Below are 17,740 nucleotides of genomic sequence, written 5' to 3' on the forward strand. Positions count from 1 at the left end.
TTATTTCATCAATGAATAATTTCTTTTATCAATGACTTATTCCATATAAAATATAATTTTAGTACCGGTACGTATTAAGTTTGTTTTAATCAACTGTGTGGAATTGTGAAATGAATGTGCATTTGTATTGATAGTTCTGCTTGTTTACATTTTAAGACCATAATTTTGTATTGATAATTCCCTAATACAAATCAATTTATATTGGTAAGACAAATTAGGTACATGCATAAAATAATAAAATAAAGGCTCAATTATAATTATTGGCTTCTTTTGAATTTCAGGAAGTAATTGCATAATTCGTTCATTATTTGCTTTAGCCAAAGTGTCTTTTTCTAGTTTTCTCTTTTTTTTACAGCTTTTAGAGTTGATACATGATCATTAATCTTTAACGGTTGTCCATTTTTTTCTGTACATTGTTTTGATGTTTGAAAATGAAATACCATCGTTCTTGGTCGGGTCTCCAAGACGAGTAGGGAAAGAGAACAAGTCATGTTCAAGTTCAGTAATCTCTTGTTCAAAAAGGTTGGGAGTGAAATGGTGATGTAATGGCAGTTTTTAAATCTTCATACTCTTCACTAAATCCCTCTGTTACTCTTTGGAGAAGTGCTCATTCATTTTGTAAAGGCTTTGTAAAGGCAGTATACGCTGCTTGAGGACTTTTATGTGCAGCTATGCTAAATTTCTTTATACAATCAACCCATTATTTTACTTTTTCTTTCACGAATTCCTTCTTTTCTTCTGAGCTAAAAATAATACTTCCTAAAAACCTGTACGATGTTACAATTTTCACTTGAAGGTCTCTGAAAATTCTTCTGCTTTTTCTTTATATTCAGGTTTTACTATCAAGACACTTTTCTTGGGTTCTGGGTAATACCCCCATTTTGGCCCTTCAACACGTAAAGAGTTATGAAAAAACTTCTCTAACTTTGAGTGTTTCACCGAAACATGCAGAATCATCAGCGTACCTACCAGTTTTGCTTCCAATTTAGGCTTTTTAGTTTTTTTACCAAAGGTTATATGCCAATTGCATACATTAGCATGCCTAAGGGGTCTCCCTGAGTGGTTCCTTCTTGACTAAGGATGATTTTATTGCTTCCTCTAAACATAATGGTTGCATAGCCTTGGTATGTATTGAATAGGAAACTAGCACAACGAGGCCAAAGCACCCTAGCATTCCACAGAGTTAAAGGCCTGCTCAAGGTGTTGAACACATTTGAAGCATCTACAAGTAAAATACAATTTTGGTTATTTTCATTGAATAGGTCTGTCATAGCATGTATAGTACCTTCTATTCCAGCTTTCGTTCCGGCGCAGAGTTGGTCAGATCCGCATATTTCTTGAACATCGTCCCTGTTACAAAAGCCATGGTTTTTGCAACATAATCCCTGCAAAACTTCCCCAACTCCTATAAGACGAATACCAGCGTATTTGTTCAGGGCTAATCCTCTTCTAGCTAACAGAGCTCTGATCGAGTTCCAGTTTACTATCCCAATTGGGATCCATCGAGTTAACGATGCAACTGCTTCCCGTAAACGAGTTCTATGTGCTCCATAGCGCAGCAACATATTCTTCCATTGATCAGCATTGGTTCCTCTAAGGCCAGCACTTCTATTCAAACATCTAGCCATCTTTTCTATGTGGTCACTGGATATGTGTAAATCTACCATCAATGGTAAGTTCTCATGAGCTAGAAAGGTATTGTCATTCGGAACCATTTGACTTGGGTGCTTATTTTTTAAAACTTGAAAAACATTTTGACCATCAGGAAGGATATCGTCAGGTGTGAGTACTCCATCGCCGGAGCGGTCTGTGAGCCATCTTGTAGCTTCACGCAATTTTCCTTGTAATACCAATCTTAAATGACCAATCTTTAGTTTACATTTTAAAGGTTATGAGTTTGCTATTTGTTGCCATACCAATAAATATTTACTTTTAAAACTCTCTCCTCTGAACTTTGAAAGCCCACTGGGCAGAGTCCTTCCATATCGAAGTAGGAATAGTTCTATATATATTATCGGAGCTTTAGCTTTATTTTTGTCCAATTTAAACCCAGTTGGTTCAGTAGTTTTTGTGTTTTAGTTTAGCTCATGCAAACAGAGACAGACACCTTCTCGTCTTTATAATAGTATACGGTTCTTCAGTCAGTGAGATGTTAAACACACTACAATTTTGCTGCAGAAACCTACACCGTATATCTAATAGGCTACTAATTAGCCATAATTGATATAGCCTACCAAGATATAATTGTATTCATCATCAATAATTGTTCATCTACTGTTTTTGTTGACGATCAAGTGAGGCAGTGGCCGTTGCGAGCCCAAAAACCTAAATTCCCTGCAATTCCCTGACCATCTAGCTGCACTGCGACTTAGTCAAGATTATACTTGCTCTACAACCATTACAACTTAGGCGTGAGCTCCTAAGCCTGGTTTTTGACCCGCGTACTAAAGTTAGGCGCTTCTAACGCTGGGCGAGAGCTCCCAAACCGCCTCTTATGGATCTGAATTTGCGATATTATGGTCTGAACATTATGTGTTTCCGAAAAATGTACAGGACTGTTGCTTGTTAACAGTGGGATTGAACTACGTTACTTATACAGCTTCAAGCTGAGTATTTAGCTGTACAGCTAAGTTAAGCTTAGGCCTTTTTAAAGTAACATTAGGCTATGCTTCAAAAGAGTTAATTTTATTGGGCACTGGGCCTGTGTATCTTCCACTGCTTCTACTCTGCAGTCCATATAAACAAAGAAATGTTCAATTCCTCATTTCTTCCTGACGAAGGGCAAAAGTCAATAGCCTAATTAGCCTATGCTAGGTTTGATGTAGAACGTAAGCTAGTTAATAAGATTTAAATGATAGGTAGGCCTAAATTAATTTTCTCATCAATATTTTTATTGTGATAGCTATTCTGCAAGATACCTTAGTTATAAATTTGTACCTTATGTTAATTCAGTTTTACGGGGTCTTAAGTTAATGCCTAGTAAAATATGCCTGATTATGCAGTTAACATATTAATGTCCGGCCCAATCAACCCTTCTCGGTTGTTCGACGAGCCTTCGTTGTCACAAGTAGAAAGACACTGTTACAGTTTGACGAGACCTGTCTGTTATGAGGTAAACCTGTAAGCGGTGGCATCCTACAGCAAATCCAGTGCATTGTATTGGATTAGGAATGTATGCAGCATAATATTGTTCATTAGTGCTTGATCTTTTACAGCTGTTCCCGATTGAAGTGAGTGCCACAGAGACAGATGCACTGTTTTCAAACGAGAACAATTTTAAAGGTTAAGTTAAGTTAAATTAAGGTACAGGACCCTGGAAGGTTATGAACCCATTAAAGTTAACCATTTAGTTTTGAGCTGAAATTCCAGTGGATTTCAATTTCTCTATTTCAAATTTGGATTTCAAATTTGCCAATTTCTCTATTGGCAATTTTGAATTCTATATTGATGATGAAATTAATATGAATTTAGTCATTATTAGCACAAATAATCAACATTGTGGGTTTTGTGCTCTTATTCCGAATAGCAAAGGGGATAGTTCAGCAATATTTGGCTAAACGGTATCCATAGCAGAGCATGGTGAGCATTACCAAAATCCTGTATTGAAGAATTAAAAATACTATCTGTGCTAAAGCTAAAGTGATCAAGTTAGAAAATGTTATAACTTATTGAGAAAAAAATAATTTTTATGTCAAGTTAAGGCTGTGGTTCTTTGAAAGAATATACTGTGAACAGCAAGATCAACACTTTCATGGTAACACCTATTAAAAGTCCCTCTCATACTGAAGTCTTAATATCTCTTGTACATTCTAACTGTTAACCTCGATCAACATTATTAACCTCATCATGTGCTGATAAAGAATTACTCTAAATACGCCCAGTCTGTGATCAAACTGTAAAAATTGCAATTGCTTCTGGAATATTTTTTTTTTTTTTTGTTTCCTAAGGAACAACAAATTTTACAGGTCGTATACCACTCACGACAGAGATTTTGGCACCAAGATGGCCGCCAGCGTAGACCCTGATATAAAACCGAAGCATACAAACAGACTGAAAGACTCCAAGTCTCCTTATTTACTTCAACATGCACACAACCCTGTAGACTGGTATGTTTAGAGAAAATGTATACATGATGATGGTGCTTGCAGCTAAAATATGACAAATGTATTGATAGGCTAGCTTAAATGTAAAAGCTAGTAAAATGAAATTTAAACTTATTTATTAATTATCAACTTTTATCAACAATAGACTTAAATCAGTAATTAGTGTCAATCTTAATTTGATGTGTATTTGGCTGAATTTTCATTATTATACCCCCAAACCATCAAAGTATAGTGCGAAACAATAATTGGGATTGATAGACCAATATAATTCAACCGTACGGTACTGTTTTATCAAAGAATTGATTACTTGGTGACCCTAATCAATGATTCCGTTTGGTTATTTTGATCATTATGAAACTGCAGTCCTTTGTTCCAATGTGATGTTAGGCAGGAGAGGTATAGCTAATAACGTTTTGCATTTTTTAATGTTTGCAATTAATGCAATATTCTTACTGTAGATTTTAATATTGAATATAATACAATTTTGTTCTCTATTGAATAACTCTTTCTGGCATTGACATAAGTTATTATTGTTATCAATTACCTACAAAACAAAATTGGTATAGAAAGTCATGAAAAAATAAAATAACCCTTTAAAAAAATATCATTCCACGTTAATGTAAACACTCCAACTAGTAACTACTCTTATTTTTATCAGTCTGCATTCTTAAGATTTTCTTGTTAAAGCCTCTTAATTATTATTTTAATTGCAAATCAATTTTCTAATTATTCAGATGTGGCAAAGCAAGATCCAGACATATTCAGGGGTTGTGTTCTAAGAACAATAAGGTGAAAGAAATATTCTGCAAATTTGAAACATAATTTATTTACTACCTTTTTTGTTGTTGCCTGTGTTGTTGAGTAAGATGTTTATGTGTCACCCTATACATTTTGCCAGCTTGTATGACATCTTCAGGGGGTCTTCTTAAGCTACCTATCTTTTTATCACTAACACTAGAGGCCTATTTTTTATTTTCAGAAATATTATCAAACACACTCACGGTCACTCGTATTACTGTCGGGTCGAGCAAAAATCGCTCGATAGTTGAGGGTAGGTAGGAGTTTATTGGAGTTTATCTAATTCACCTATTTATCAAACGGCTTAAATGCCAACAAACACTCCCAATCCAAGGAATGAAATAGTGGAAGAAAGTCTTCCAGTCATGACTCCGCCATGTGTCCGTCATCGGGTTTTTTTTTAACCTGACTGCAATTTGAGTGATCTCATGTGTGTAAATATCTCAATAAACACATATACTGTTATAGTGCTTGGTGATAAGAAGAGAGCTTAAGAAGACCCTTTAAAAACTGCACAGAAGCTGGCAAAATGCATTAGGGTGACACACAAATATCTTCCTCAAGAATACAGCAAAAAGTTAATGTAATATAGAAAAGTTCTTGAACTTGGGATGAAAAAATATATAAATATAAATTTTCCTAATTTTTTTGTTATTATGCCTGACACCTTGAACTTTAAAATGTAACTAGCGTTTTGAAAATATTCTCCTTTTGGAAAATACACTTTTGTTAAGCAAATCTTTTCCCATTGTTATGTGCCAATTTTGCTGTCAGGTATCCATGGGGAGAAGAAGCCTTCGAGAAGGCAAGGAAGGAAGACAAGCTAATCTTTCTTTCTGTCGGCTACTCTACCTGTCACTGGTGCCATGTGATGGAACGAGAATCGTTTGAGAACGAAGATATCGCCAGAGTCATGAATGAACATTTTGTCAACATCAAGGTTGACAGAGAAGAACGACCTGATGTGGATAAGGTTTACATGACGTTTGTTCAGGTATAAACTTTTTTTGTGTCTGTTAGATTACATTGTACTGTATAAGTTATTGTTTACGCTAGACTTTAAACCTCGAAAAATGATAAATTCACCTGCAGCTTTAACAACTGGTAAAACATAAAAAAAGTAGTACACATAAATTTGTCATGAATGATGAATGGAAGTCATCACAATAACTAGCCAAAATTGTACTCTCTTATGCAAGCGCATTGTACCTCTCACCTTTATTCAGTTGTCTGATATTTTTTCTTGACTAGCTTCAGTTGAGTTGATTCCAATTTGATTGATATGAAACATGAATATGATTTATAATAGCTGATATCATAATTTTAGTTGTAAAGGTAATAATAGCAGTAGGTTAAAATTCAGAATGATCTGTAATTGTGATTATCTTTAAACAAAATGTTAAAATGTAGGCCTAATTAACTTTATCAAGTTAGTTTTAAGCGAAATACTTCACACAATTCTAGCGCATCATTTGAGGGACTCGGACAAATTTTAACACATACAGTGATATGCTACCTCCATAGGGGAACGGTAGCCATTCATAATGATGCAAATACAAGTAATAATTACTTTGCTATGGGAGCGGCCCGCTAGAATAAGAACGGTTTTACTCGGTTATTCTTCTCATAACAACCTTTAATTTGATGAGCATATCAACCTAAGCTTACATGCTTACACCAAGATTTTCTTCTGACTCCTAGCGGCTCATCCTGCTGAGGAGGTAGCGTATCACTGATTAATGTGTTGAAATAATATTTATGTTCAATAACTTTGCTTCAAGTTTTTTAGCTCTTTCTTTATTATTTTTTATTAATATATGACTGACCCAGGACTTTTTTGCCACCTTGTATTACTTACTATCTATAAGTATGAAGTTTTGGGTCAAGATGACTTTAGGCCAGGGTATTTTTAAGGATTTTGTAGTGGATAGGTTTAACAACTGGCTCACCTTATTGACGAAAATAGGTGAAAATACAGAAATAAACACATGACACATAGAACTTTTTGAGCTACTTGCTCCTTCTTCAGTATCAGTGTCATTCTATGTTCTTGATGGTCGTGGAAGGAGGAAGAAGAGTACACGGTCTAGTATATGAAACATAGAAAGACACTACCATCTAGGTTTATTTGCACATTTTCATCTATTTTCGTAAGTAAGATAATCCTGCTGCTCAACTTATTTGTTACAAAAATCATTACTAAATAATTTGTTAGGCCTGCTTTACAACAAGCTGAGACCAAAACTCAACTTCAAAATTCGTTGGGTAAAAGAAATGATGCAATGAAGATAAATCTTGTCGATAACTTGGTTTGTTTTCTGTTGACAGGCCTGTTCTGGTAGTGGAGGGTGGCCAATGAGTGTGTTTCTCAAGCCAGACCTGAAACCAGTGTCAGGCGGGACGTATTATCCCCCGGAAGATCGATATGGTCGACGAGGGTTCAAGAGTGAACTGCTAAAATGGGCCAAAGAGGTGAGATTTATGTAGGCTCCTGTAGATTATTTGGTTAGTTTATTCAAATAATCAGTATCAGTTTACAGACACTTTCTCCCATCAACTAGACAAATACAATGGTAATGAGTAAGTGGAGGAAGTTACTGTGAGTTTTATTGGGAAAATAAAAATAAAAAATGCAATCACTTTTGAACTGTAATTTTTACAGCTTTAGGCAGCATTTTTTTAGGATTTAAAGGACAGAAATAGGCCTATACTAAATTTTATTTAAATTGTCCTAGTAGTTTTTTTAATGAGATTTTTTTGCTATTACATGGGTTTTTATAGAATAATCACCATTAAAAAACAAAATTTCATAACAATGGAAAAAATAAACGCCTAGTGATACCATGGATTAGTGCACACATACAAAATTTAATCAAAATCAAATCATAGATATACTGTAGTCTGTTCACATTTAGGGTGCTCACACACACATACAGACATCACTTCGAAAACCACTTTTTTGGTTCTACCCAAAAATCTGACTCAAACATTTTGACAAAAACAATACTTTCTCCATATAGGCCAAATATGTATAAGGGAAAGTAAAAAGGGATAGAAATCTAATCTAAAATAGTCATGGTAAAGAATCTTTATTAACCCCTTCGCTTACAACGACGGCGATCCGCCGTCGCGCTCCCGTTAGCCATTGTGTGAAGCGACGGCGAATCGCCGTCCGCTATTAAAACCTGTTTGTGCCGAGTTAGTTCCCCAGAAATCCAATAGATCGCATATGCTTCTTGTTCTATGATTTCCAGGCTTTCTTTTGGTTATATTTTCGTCATCTCAGTCCAGTCCAATCGGCAAAAAAACTGAAGTTGAAATGGTGCAACTTAGCAGCTGACGACGTCTACTCTGGTTTCACAGCTGATACGTTGTTGTGTTTACTTCGACGATGTAAACATTGTGTTAGAGCCTTGTTTTACTTTATTATTTTATTGAAAAGTGTAGTTATCTTATAAAATAAGTTATAGAATTTACTTAGTGTAAGTTTTTATCAGTATTTTACTTTTTCGTCGTTATAATGACTGAGTTATTAGGCCTATCATGTCGTGTTTCACTTCGTCGTGATAAAGATTGAGCTACAGTATCTTGTTTTACTATATTATTCAATTGAAAAGCTTTTGTATAATACGATGAGTCTTCAAAATAACTTGGTATTCGTGGATGAATGTGGAAAAGAGTTAGATGAAAGTGACATCATAAAACTTATAGGGGATTGTGACAGTGACAGTGATTGTGACTTGTTTGAGGAGAGTGGTTGGAGTGATGATGATGATTTGGAAGGGAGCAGAATTCAAGTGAGTAATAAGTCTAATACGCCTATTGATTATGAGACCACAGTTTCCCCAGAACATAATACTAATTGTGTTAGGCCTAGGCCATTAGAAAGTGACCAGTTGTTGCTTGAACAGCCTTCTTGCAGCTATGCTAGGCCTATGACCCCTCCAGATGCCCTTACTGTCCAATATAATTCAGATTTGTCTAGTAGGCCTGAAATATTTGATCAGCATGTATCTTCTCCATCACGTGATGAAGAATTGCCTAAATCAGTCCAGTTTCTTGATCGGTTATACCGCGGTAGTATGAGCGCGCCTTCTCTCTCGCCTACACCGAGTGAGGAAGCTGACGACCCTGGTTTCCCTGACTCTAGGCCTATAAATGATATAGATAGTGGCAGGCATAGGCCTATGACCCCTCCAAATGTCCAATCTGATTTAGATTTGCCTATTAGGCCTGAATTATTTGACCAGCTTGCATCTTCAATCGTGCCTGCCCTCTCACCTACACCGAGTGAGGAAGCTGACGACCCTAGCTTTCCTGACCCTAGGCCTAAAAGTAAACCTGTTAGGGGCAGGTCTAGAGGAAGAGGTAGGCCTATAGGAAAAAAAGCTATTTCACAACCATCTAAGCCTACTAAAAGGTCCAAAACTCAAACTAGTAACGATACAGCTCCACCAAAAAAGAAGAAAAAGGAGGGTTGGCAGTGGACCAGTACCATAGAAAGTAATATAATAAATAAAATCCCTTTTACTGGTTGTCCTGGTGTTAGAGCAAGTTTGGCTAGAAGTTTAGGCTCAGCTCCCTCTGAATTAGATGTTTTCAATGCGTTTCTTGATAATGACTTTTGGCAACATGTTGCAACAGAGACTAATAATTATGCCAAAGAAACAATTAAGAAAAAGAACGAAGCAGGCGGGGTAGGAAAAACTATATACTCAGAATGGTTTGACACAACTGCAGATGAGATGGCTTGTTTTTATACACTGTGTGTCCTTATGTCGCTTGTAAAAAAAAGAACCATACAATCATACTGGTCGCCTAATGCTGTAACTGAGACCCCTTTTTTTCGTAAAGTGATGCCATTCCGCCGTTTTTTGCTACTGTCCACATTTTTCCACCTTACAGACAATAATAGGAAACCTGTGAATGATAAACTGTGGAAGTTAAGGTACGTTATTGAGTACATGAACAGGAAGTTTTCCCATCTGTACATACCTGATGAAAACATAGCTGTCGATGAGAGTCTTATGAAGTTCCGAGGGAGGTTGGGCTATGTCCAATTTAATCCCAAGAAGAGAGCCAGATTTGGCATAAAGTTTTACAAGTGTTGTGAATCTGGAAGTGGTTATTGTTCTAAATTTAAGATCTATACTGGAGCTGAAGTCAAAGAAAATGTACCGGTTGAAGAAGGAAGTGGGGATTCTACACAGGAGGAAAAGCTGTTAACGAGTGAGGCGATAGTCGTTGAAATGACAAAAGATTTGGCAGGAAAAGGACATACTCTGACAATTGATAATTGGTACTCCTCACCTCTTCTCTTCTATAGACTTAAGCAAATAGGTTTCAATGTAATTGGAACAGCTAACTGGTGGAGATCAAACATGCCAGAGAGCTTCAAAGAGGGTAAACTTAAGTTGGGCGACTACGAGACAGCCTATAGCCACGATATGTTAGCAGTAAGGTGGCAGGACAAGAAGCAAGTTTGCATTTTGTCTACCTTTCATCAAAAAGCTGACAAAAGATCAACTGGCAAGAAAGACAGAGTTACCCAAGAAATTATAACAAAGCCAGAACCAGTGATCTACTATAATCGTTCAATGGGTGGAATTGACCGCGAGGATCAGCAATTAGCGTCGTTTCCTAGTATGAGGAGGTATGCTAAGGGATGCAAGAAGATCTTCTTTTACATAATGGACATTGGCCTTTTTAACTCTTATGTAGTGTTCAAAAAATTAACCAGAAAAAAATTGGGGTTCAGTGAGTTCAAGGAGAGGTTTGTCAAGCAAATGTTTGAGTCGCGACAACTGCCACCGTACAATCGAAGAGGACGATCATCCAACTCAGAAACACCTCTGAGGCTCCAGGCAGCAACTTGGGGACATTTTCCTAGGCCTATTCCTCCAAATGAAGTCAAACAAACACCTTCAAGAAGATGTAAGGTGTGTAGTGCCCAGGGAAAGCGCAGTGACAGCCGATGGGAGTGTGAGCTCTGCCTTGTCGCACTTCACATGCCAGAGTGTTTCAAGGCATACCACACCAAAATGAACTTTGCTTGACATTTGGTGAGTTTTTATAAGTGTCATACAGTATTATAGACTAGTTCCAAAACATATATGAGCCCTATGTAGCTAAAAATTACCAATAAAAAAGTTTTTTTTTAATTTTTTAATTTTTTTATTTTATTTTTATATGGTACTAGCTGTGTACCCGTTCTACGCACGGGGATCTTATAATATTCAGTTGAAACCTTCTTATATAACGAACAGCAGTTGGTTTGCATATTTTAAGATATGCTGGCCAAACTATTATACATAGCTTCATTTTATGTTGTTTTTTGTTGTTCCGGATCGGTATGACAATCAATAAAAGGTTAAATTACCTCTGTGTCTGCCGGTCGATCCTATAACGGTAGGCTTACTTTTATTTTTACTATCTGATCTCGTTTGCATGGCTCAATCACGTCCTGGTTGAAGTTCGTTCGCTACGCTCACTCACCTGTATGTTGGAGCTCGTTCGCTGCGCTCACTTTCCTTCAGGTTAGCTCGTTCGCTACGCTCACTTGCCTTCAGGTTAGCTCGTTCGCTACGCTCACTCGCCTCCAGGTTGCAAATTAGCTGTTGTCATAAATGTAAAAGAAATAATAGTGCTAGTGCTGCACCCTGTTGGTAATCCTTGTAACTTTAATGCTATTGAACATCACAGAACAGAACCAACTTGTTTAATTGAAACAGCTGTTAAGATTCAATAATTTCATTTCTCATAAGGTTAACATGGGCTTCCAGAAATTCCACGTCAAAAATCGACAAAAACTTGATTTTCAAGGGTTTACTGTTAAATATCTAACTGTCTCATATTCGATGAAATACGTCTAAAACCATCTCATATATGTATAGTATTTGGAAAATAAGTTTCAGGCGGGACAGTGCTATAGTTATTGAGGAGTAGTTGTAATAAAGTGCGTATTTTAGCGTTACCAAGAGAATGACAGATAGACAGACAGACAGACAGACAGACAGACAGACAGAAATTGAGATAAGGTTTGATTCGGTTTCTCTGACCTATGAAATGTAAAAATAACCAAAAAGTTCATTATTCTAAGCAATGTACAGACAAAACTCTAATTTTATTTATATAGATAATAAAAAATTATAGTTATATTTTTTTGGGAAATATTTATATATTTTGAATCTACATTTAATTTTGAATAAGAAAATAATAATATCTTGCATATAAATAGTAAATGTTGCCTGAAAAAAAATTAAATCAGAAATGAATGAAACTAGCCACAACAAATTCGTTTGTTTTGGCCTAGGCGGGTAAAAAAAAATCATAAGTGAATGGGTTAAAAATAAATACAGTAGACTCCCTCTTATCCGGACTCCTCGGGACCGAGGCCAGTCCGGATAACGGGTTTTCCGGTTAAACCGACGTCCCCAAAAACTCGTTAAAACAGACTGTTTACCGTGATATTCGACTTAAATTTAGGAGAGCGTTGTATTAAGACACGTGATCACTGGTCTCAAATCTTTCCCACGAGAACAGACGTTTCAGTACTGCCCACTTCCTGCCGATCTAGTCCGGTTAAACCAATGAGCTGATAAAAATTGTCCGGCTAAAGAGATGTCATTTCCGCCGAGTGTAGTCCGGTTAAACCGATGTCCGGTTAAAAGGTGTCCAGATAAGAGGGAGTCTACTGTATCATTAACCAATCATTTATGGGTTCAAAAATATTTATGCTTTGACTGGAAATTTTTAATTTTTTTAACAGATTTTATTAGATAGAGTCTGTCATTAGATAGAGCTCTGATTAAATATATTTTACTGACAATTTTCAGCCAAAGAGGACCAAAGAGGACGTCACTTCACTTGTAGACATTTGTTTACCATTAGTGCACTAAACAGTTTTATCCTCAAAGAACATAAACTGTGTGAAGGTTTATCAGTAAAATTAATTCACATACAGTTACTAATGGGTAGTATTGATTGTTCACAATAAGCATTGTATGTAGTGGAAGGAGAACAGAGCTCAGTGGGCCAGAGTGAGTGACAGTGTTACTGAGGTCATCCGCAACGCTACAGTCTTCGAGGTGCCCATGTCTGAAAACCTTATATCAGGTGAGTCATACGACATTCCACAGGAAATGTGAATAACCCCGCCGCAGCAACCCTGCAGATTAAGCGAAATTCCATCCACCTAGCTGGAATTCCATTAAATTATCCCCTTAAAATTGTTAGATTTATTTCCTATTTAAATATCATTAATTTTAATGAGTACGTAGGTTTGCTGCTACAGGGAGACAATTTTTTTATTGAAATATTGATAGCTTAGTGAAGTAAACAAATTTTCCAAATTAAAAAAAAAATATGTCCATAGACAAGCAAGCTACAACAGTTTATTTATTCTCCATAAGAATAACATGGATTTTTTTCTGTAACCGTTAGGCATAAAAAAACGCTTTAATATACACAATTGTTTGTTTTTTTGAGCTCAACAAAATGGTCTGGAAAGAAATTGCAAATTGTTATGTTTTCAGGGTGAAAAATGGGAAAAACCAATTTTTACCCCATAAAACCCCCCATAAACCCCTGTTTCCATAGTGATCATGTGATCATATGATCATGCTGGTTTGTTAACTCGTTTGAATAAATGTAGGTTTACACGTTTATACTAAATTTTATCAAAATCCTAAACATATATATATGAATTTGAACGGATGGTGTTTTGTGGCCTCTGGGGACCTCAAAACAAAACAGTAAATCGGTCCCGGGCCCAGGTCTTACAATGAGACCTACGGTAATAGCTTATTCCTTATTTTGGAAATTCGCTAAAAAAACTTTAACTTTAAACTTAACATGTTAAGTGAACATATAATAATTAATAGCTTTTGCCTATCTTTATATTCTTAGATTCCAAATAAATAATTAATCCTGGTTTCATCCCAGTCCATCTAATGTTTTCCTTTTTCTCTTATAACGATGAAATATGTAGGCCCTATGCCTAAACACTTGTGAGTAACCAGATACAATACGTTAAGTATGAACAATTTAGAGAATAAAAAACTTTACTGGGGAGAAGTACAATTTTAAGGTTATAAAACTGTGTAACACACAACTAGAAAGCTTACTCCTAAATTGATTTAATCTGCTGTGTGTTTTATTTTTTTTATCAATATCAATTACAACTCAGCAGCTCAATGGTTGTGTTTTGGGCTGATAAGTCCAGATATTGCTGGATTGAGACTGATTGTAACCACTGGGTTGCTTTAGTGAATACTGTAACAGTTCTTCACAATGTAACATCGTATAAAGAATTCAATTGAAGACACATACAGACTTTTTATTCTTAACCAATGACCAGGTAATGTGCCGGGTGCGGAGTGCTGGGAGTTATGTACAGAGCAGCTGGCTGAACATTATGAGCCGGCCTACGGAGGGTTCAGCCTCGCCCCAAAGTTCCCACAGCCAAGCAACTTGTTCTTCTCGTTCCACGTTTTCGCTCGTAAGCCATCAGAGAAAAACAAGAAGCTGCGAGACATGGTGCTGCACACGCTAAAAATGATGGCGAGAGGAGGCATACACGATCATGTGGGAAAGGTGAGTCTGCAATGTTTCCTGGGTTTCAGCAGCTAATATATGCTAAAGTTATTCGAAATCTGATTGAAATTTGTTTTTAAAATCTTCACGTTATAACTATGATACAGACCTCCTTAGTAGTTTGAGAAAGATAGCTAAAATGAATTGTAGGCCTATTCACAAAAGATAAATTTACCTCATTCTATACTAGAAGTTGTGTAATGCTTATGAATGACTAATCAAATGGTATTAATAACTTTTTTTAAGGATGTGTCTTCTTGTCACATCACGTCAACCTACTAGAAAGTTTCCTGTTTGGTAGCCAAATGGAAATTGGCAAGCAGGTCAAAAGCCAATCAATCTCAGTATCAAGTCAGAACTTTAAACTTTAAGACAAACATTGTATCCACTCTTCTACCCAGAACAAAAATTACACACTAAATTTGTTTAATTTATTGTTAGGCATTTGTCTGACAAAATATACACTTTGGTAACATATTTTGCATTATACTGAAATTAAGTTTAACAGATGTAACATACCAAGTAGATTTGTAGATGCAGTGTGTGTGTTGCTAGCCTAATGGTTAGCTTCTCAGACTTCAATAAGGTCTAGTTTGATCATCCATGCAATTTTGAGGTCTTAGGACCACTATTCATCCCAGCTGTAAGCTCTAATGTCATGGTCGGTTGGCAGGGGTTCGCTCGGTACAGTACAGACATGAAGTGGCACGTGCCGCACTTTGAGAAGATGCTGTACGACCAAGCGCAACTAGCAGTAGTGTACTCCCAGGCCTACCTGGCTACCAAGGACCCCTTGTACGAGGCTACAGTGAGGGACATCCTGGCCTATGTGGCTAGGGACCTGAGTCACAAGGTAGAGACAGTGTAAACAATGAGCTTGTGGACCAAAGCAAAGAGATGCAAAGATAGGATCTTTGCTTTGTAGCCAAACAACTTTAGTTTTATGGCTATAAAATTATTTGGTGTTTTAACCAGGGTTAAACAGACAATTTTCTTTAATGGGGTTTTCAGCATTGTTACTCAATGTCAGTGACAAATGTGAGGGTGGTTCTACCTTAACTGTTTGGCTAAAGTAGCATGGCTCATGCCATTCAACAGTAGTAGAATATACCTTTAGTGACAGATCAGTTGATAGAAATATACCTTAGTATATCAGTGTATAAACAGATTGTAGGTAAGGGAGACAAGCTCACTATTATGCCGATCGTCATAGGATAGGAATAAAACTGTATTATGGACTAATCTATGGATTGGTGAAACTAAACTGTAGATGAAATGTACTGCAGGTTTGTAACACTGTAGATGAACTGATCTTTGTAAATAGAGCTAAAATGTTGATGGTCTAAACCTTATATAAAAATGAAGAAACAGTAAGTTACACGAATAAAAGTTTAGGTGGATGGATGGATGAAAGGAATTGACTTGAAAACTAATATAGGTTAACATAAAAATTACTTTTGTTTATATTCACCAATAAATAACTCAACTAACAACCAACTGTCACAGGATGGGGGATTCTACAGCGCTGAAGACGCAGATTCTTTTCCCTCGAATGACAGCAAGGAAAAGAAAGAAGGAGCTTTCTGTGTATGGACTCATGAAGAAGTAACGAAACTACTTGGTCGGGCAGTGGAAGGCAAGCCAGATGTTAAGCTGGCTGAGGTGTTCTGCCATCATTACAATGTTCGGCCGGGTGGCAATGTTGATCCAAGTCAGGTAAATGGTCAAATTGTTTACACTTTTTGATTCATATGACATTGTTGTTTGGCTTTTTTTAACCAAATATTTTTTATATAAAGTTCGTCAAACCTCTTTATCTGTAGTTCACATTACAAATTTCACAGAAATCTATATGCGAAAAAAATTTAATACTTGTCCTCAATCCAACAGAAATCCAAATCCAAATCACACAGTGTTTTTTTAACTATGCCTTTTGGGGCATCCAAGCCACTGAATCCTTTTACAAATTGTAGCATTCAAATAATCTCACAGGGTGTTACAGAGAACTGTAAGCTTGGTATGGAATCATCCCCAGGGAAAATTTCAAAAAATTAACATTATTTAAATATACTGTAAACTTGCATTTTAAGGTAGTCTGGAGGCATAACTTAAAGGCAATCAAACTTTCATTCCTACTTTAGTTTTAGATTTAATGTATATTTTTCCCAAAGTAGAAGGGGATGTAGTGCCCATCCTCCTCTCTCTCTGGATCAGTTTGGCACTTAGGTACCTAATAATATCCTGTAACCCCTGCTAGCTAATCAATTCCTTCATGAAAGGCAATATTATTCTGAGCTGTGGTTGCAGGACCCTCACAATGAGTTGACCAATCAGAACGTACTGATGGTGGTCAGCACTGAGCAGCAGACGGCAGCCAAGTTCGGTCTAGAAGTGACCACAGTGCAGACAGAGCTATCACTTGCCAGGGAGATTCTGTACAAGGAGCGGCTTCTGCGGCCAAAACCTCACCTGGACAACAAAATATTGACTAGTTGGAACGGTACGGTACAGAAGGTTATTTGTAAGGTTGTAAGGTTATTTGTAATTTTAGTAAAAGGCACACTTAAAACATATCAATGTCCTAGTTCAGGAGTTGTATACTTTGGCAATTTTTATTCGTAAAAAAATCAATCCATTATCATTTAACAAATTTTTTTGTAAGTGGGTAAATGTTTAGTGTTACTTATTGTCTACCTCTGTCGGGCTGAAGAAAATGAAGATCAGGGGGTCTTCTGACATTTGGTTGTAAATTTCTTGATATACCAATCAAATATGCCTACCAGTAGAGGGTTCATTGGGTTTCCTTCTTCATATTAATATTTTGGCTTGGGCATTATTCTTTGGTGGAAGTATTGTTTTGGTGTGAAATTGATTTTTCCAAAGCTCCAGTTTTACTTTTATTGAAATCTATACTTATTTAATACGCAAGCAAGATTTTTGTGACAATTACTCCTCCGAAACTACTGAGCCGATTGCCATGTTTTTGGTGTCATTGGAAAGAGCGTATCGTGAAGTTGTGCAGGAAACTTTCTTTTTAGGGAAATAATTAGAGAGTGAGGCCCTGGGGCCCTTTAAAGTTTCGTATTTCTCCATAAGATTAACATGGGAAACAAACATTGTTTTGAAACTCCAGCTGTTATTAGAAATTCAATATTATTAATTGGTCTCCATGGAAGCATGAGAAAATTCACAATGTTTACATTTGCTTTGACATTTAAATGTAAACAACCAGAACTGTCAAATGC

At 36.4% G+C, this 17,740-nt stretch overlaps 1 protein-coding gene across 1 annotated transcript in view; it reads left to right on the forward strand.

Annotated features, from left to right (window-relative positions):
• The window catches only part of LOC128999489 (spermatogenesis-associated protein 20-like), a 28,671-nt gene that overhangs the window by 2,336 nt on the left and 8,595 nt on the right, over nucleotides 1–17,740 (forward strand). The window contains exons 2-9 of the mRNA XM_054426045.1: nucleotides 3,966–4,106; nucleotides 5,676–5,895; nucleotides 7,230–7,373; nucleotides 12,911–13,016; nucleotides 14,260–14,495; nucleotides 15,169–15,348; nucleotides 16,002–16,211; nucleotides 16,803–16,995. Coding sequence (XP_054282020.1) covers nucleotides 3,966–4,106; nucleotides 5,676–5,895; nucleotides 7,230–7,373; nucleotides 12,911–13,016; nucleotides 14,260–14,495; nucleotides 15,169–15,348; nucleotides 16,002–16,211; nucleotides 16,803–16,995 — 1,430 coding nt within the window. The remainder of the gene's footprint in view (nucleotides 1–3,965; nucleotides 4,107–5,675; nucleotides 5,896–7,229; nucleotides 7,374–12,910; nucleotides 13,017–14,259; nucleotides 14,496–15,168; nucleotides 15,349–16,001; nucleotides 16,212–16,802; nucleotides 16,996–17,740) is intronic.

The sequence above is a fragment of the Macrosteles quadrilineatus genome, unplaced genomic scaffold (assembly GCF_028750875.1).
Source record: "Macrosteles quadrilineatus isolate MER2022 unplaced genomic scaffold, UCM_ALF_1.0 Scaffold_8__2_contigs__length_117827958, whole genome shotgun sequence".
NCBI lineage: Eukaryota > Metazoa > Arthropoda > Insecta > Hemiptera > Cicadellidae > Macrosteles > Macrosteles quadrilineatus.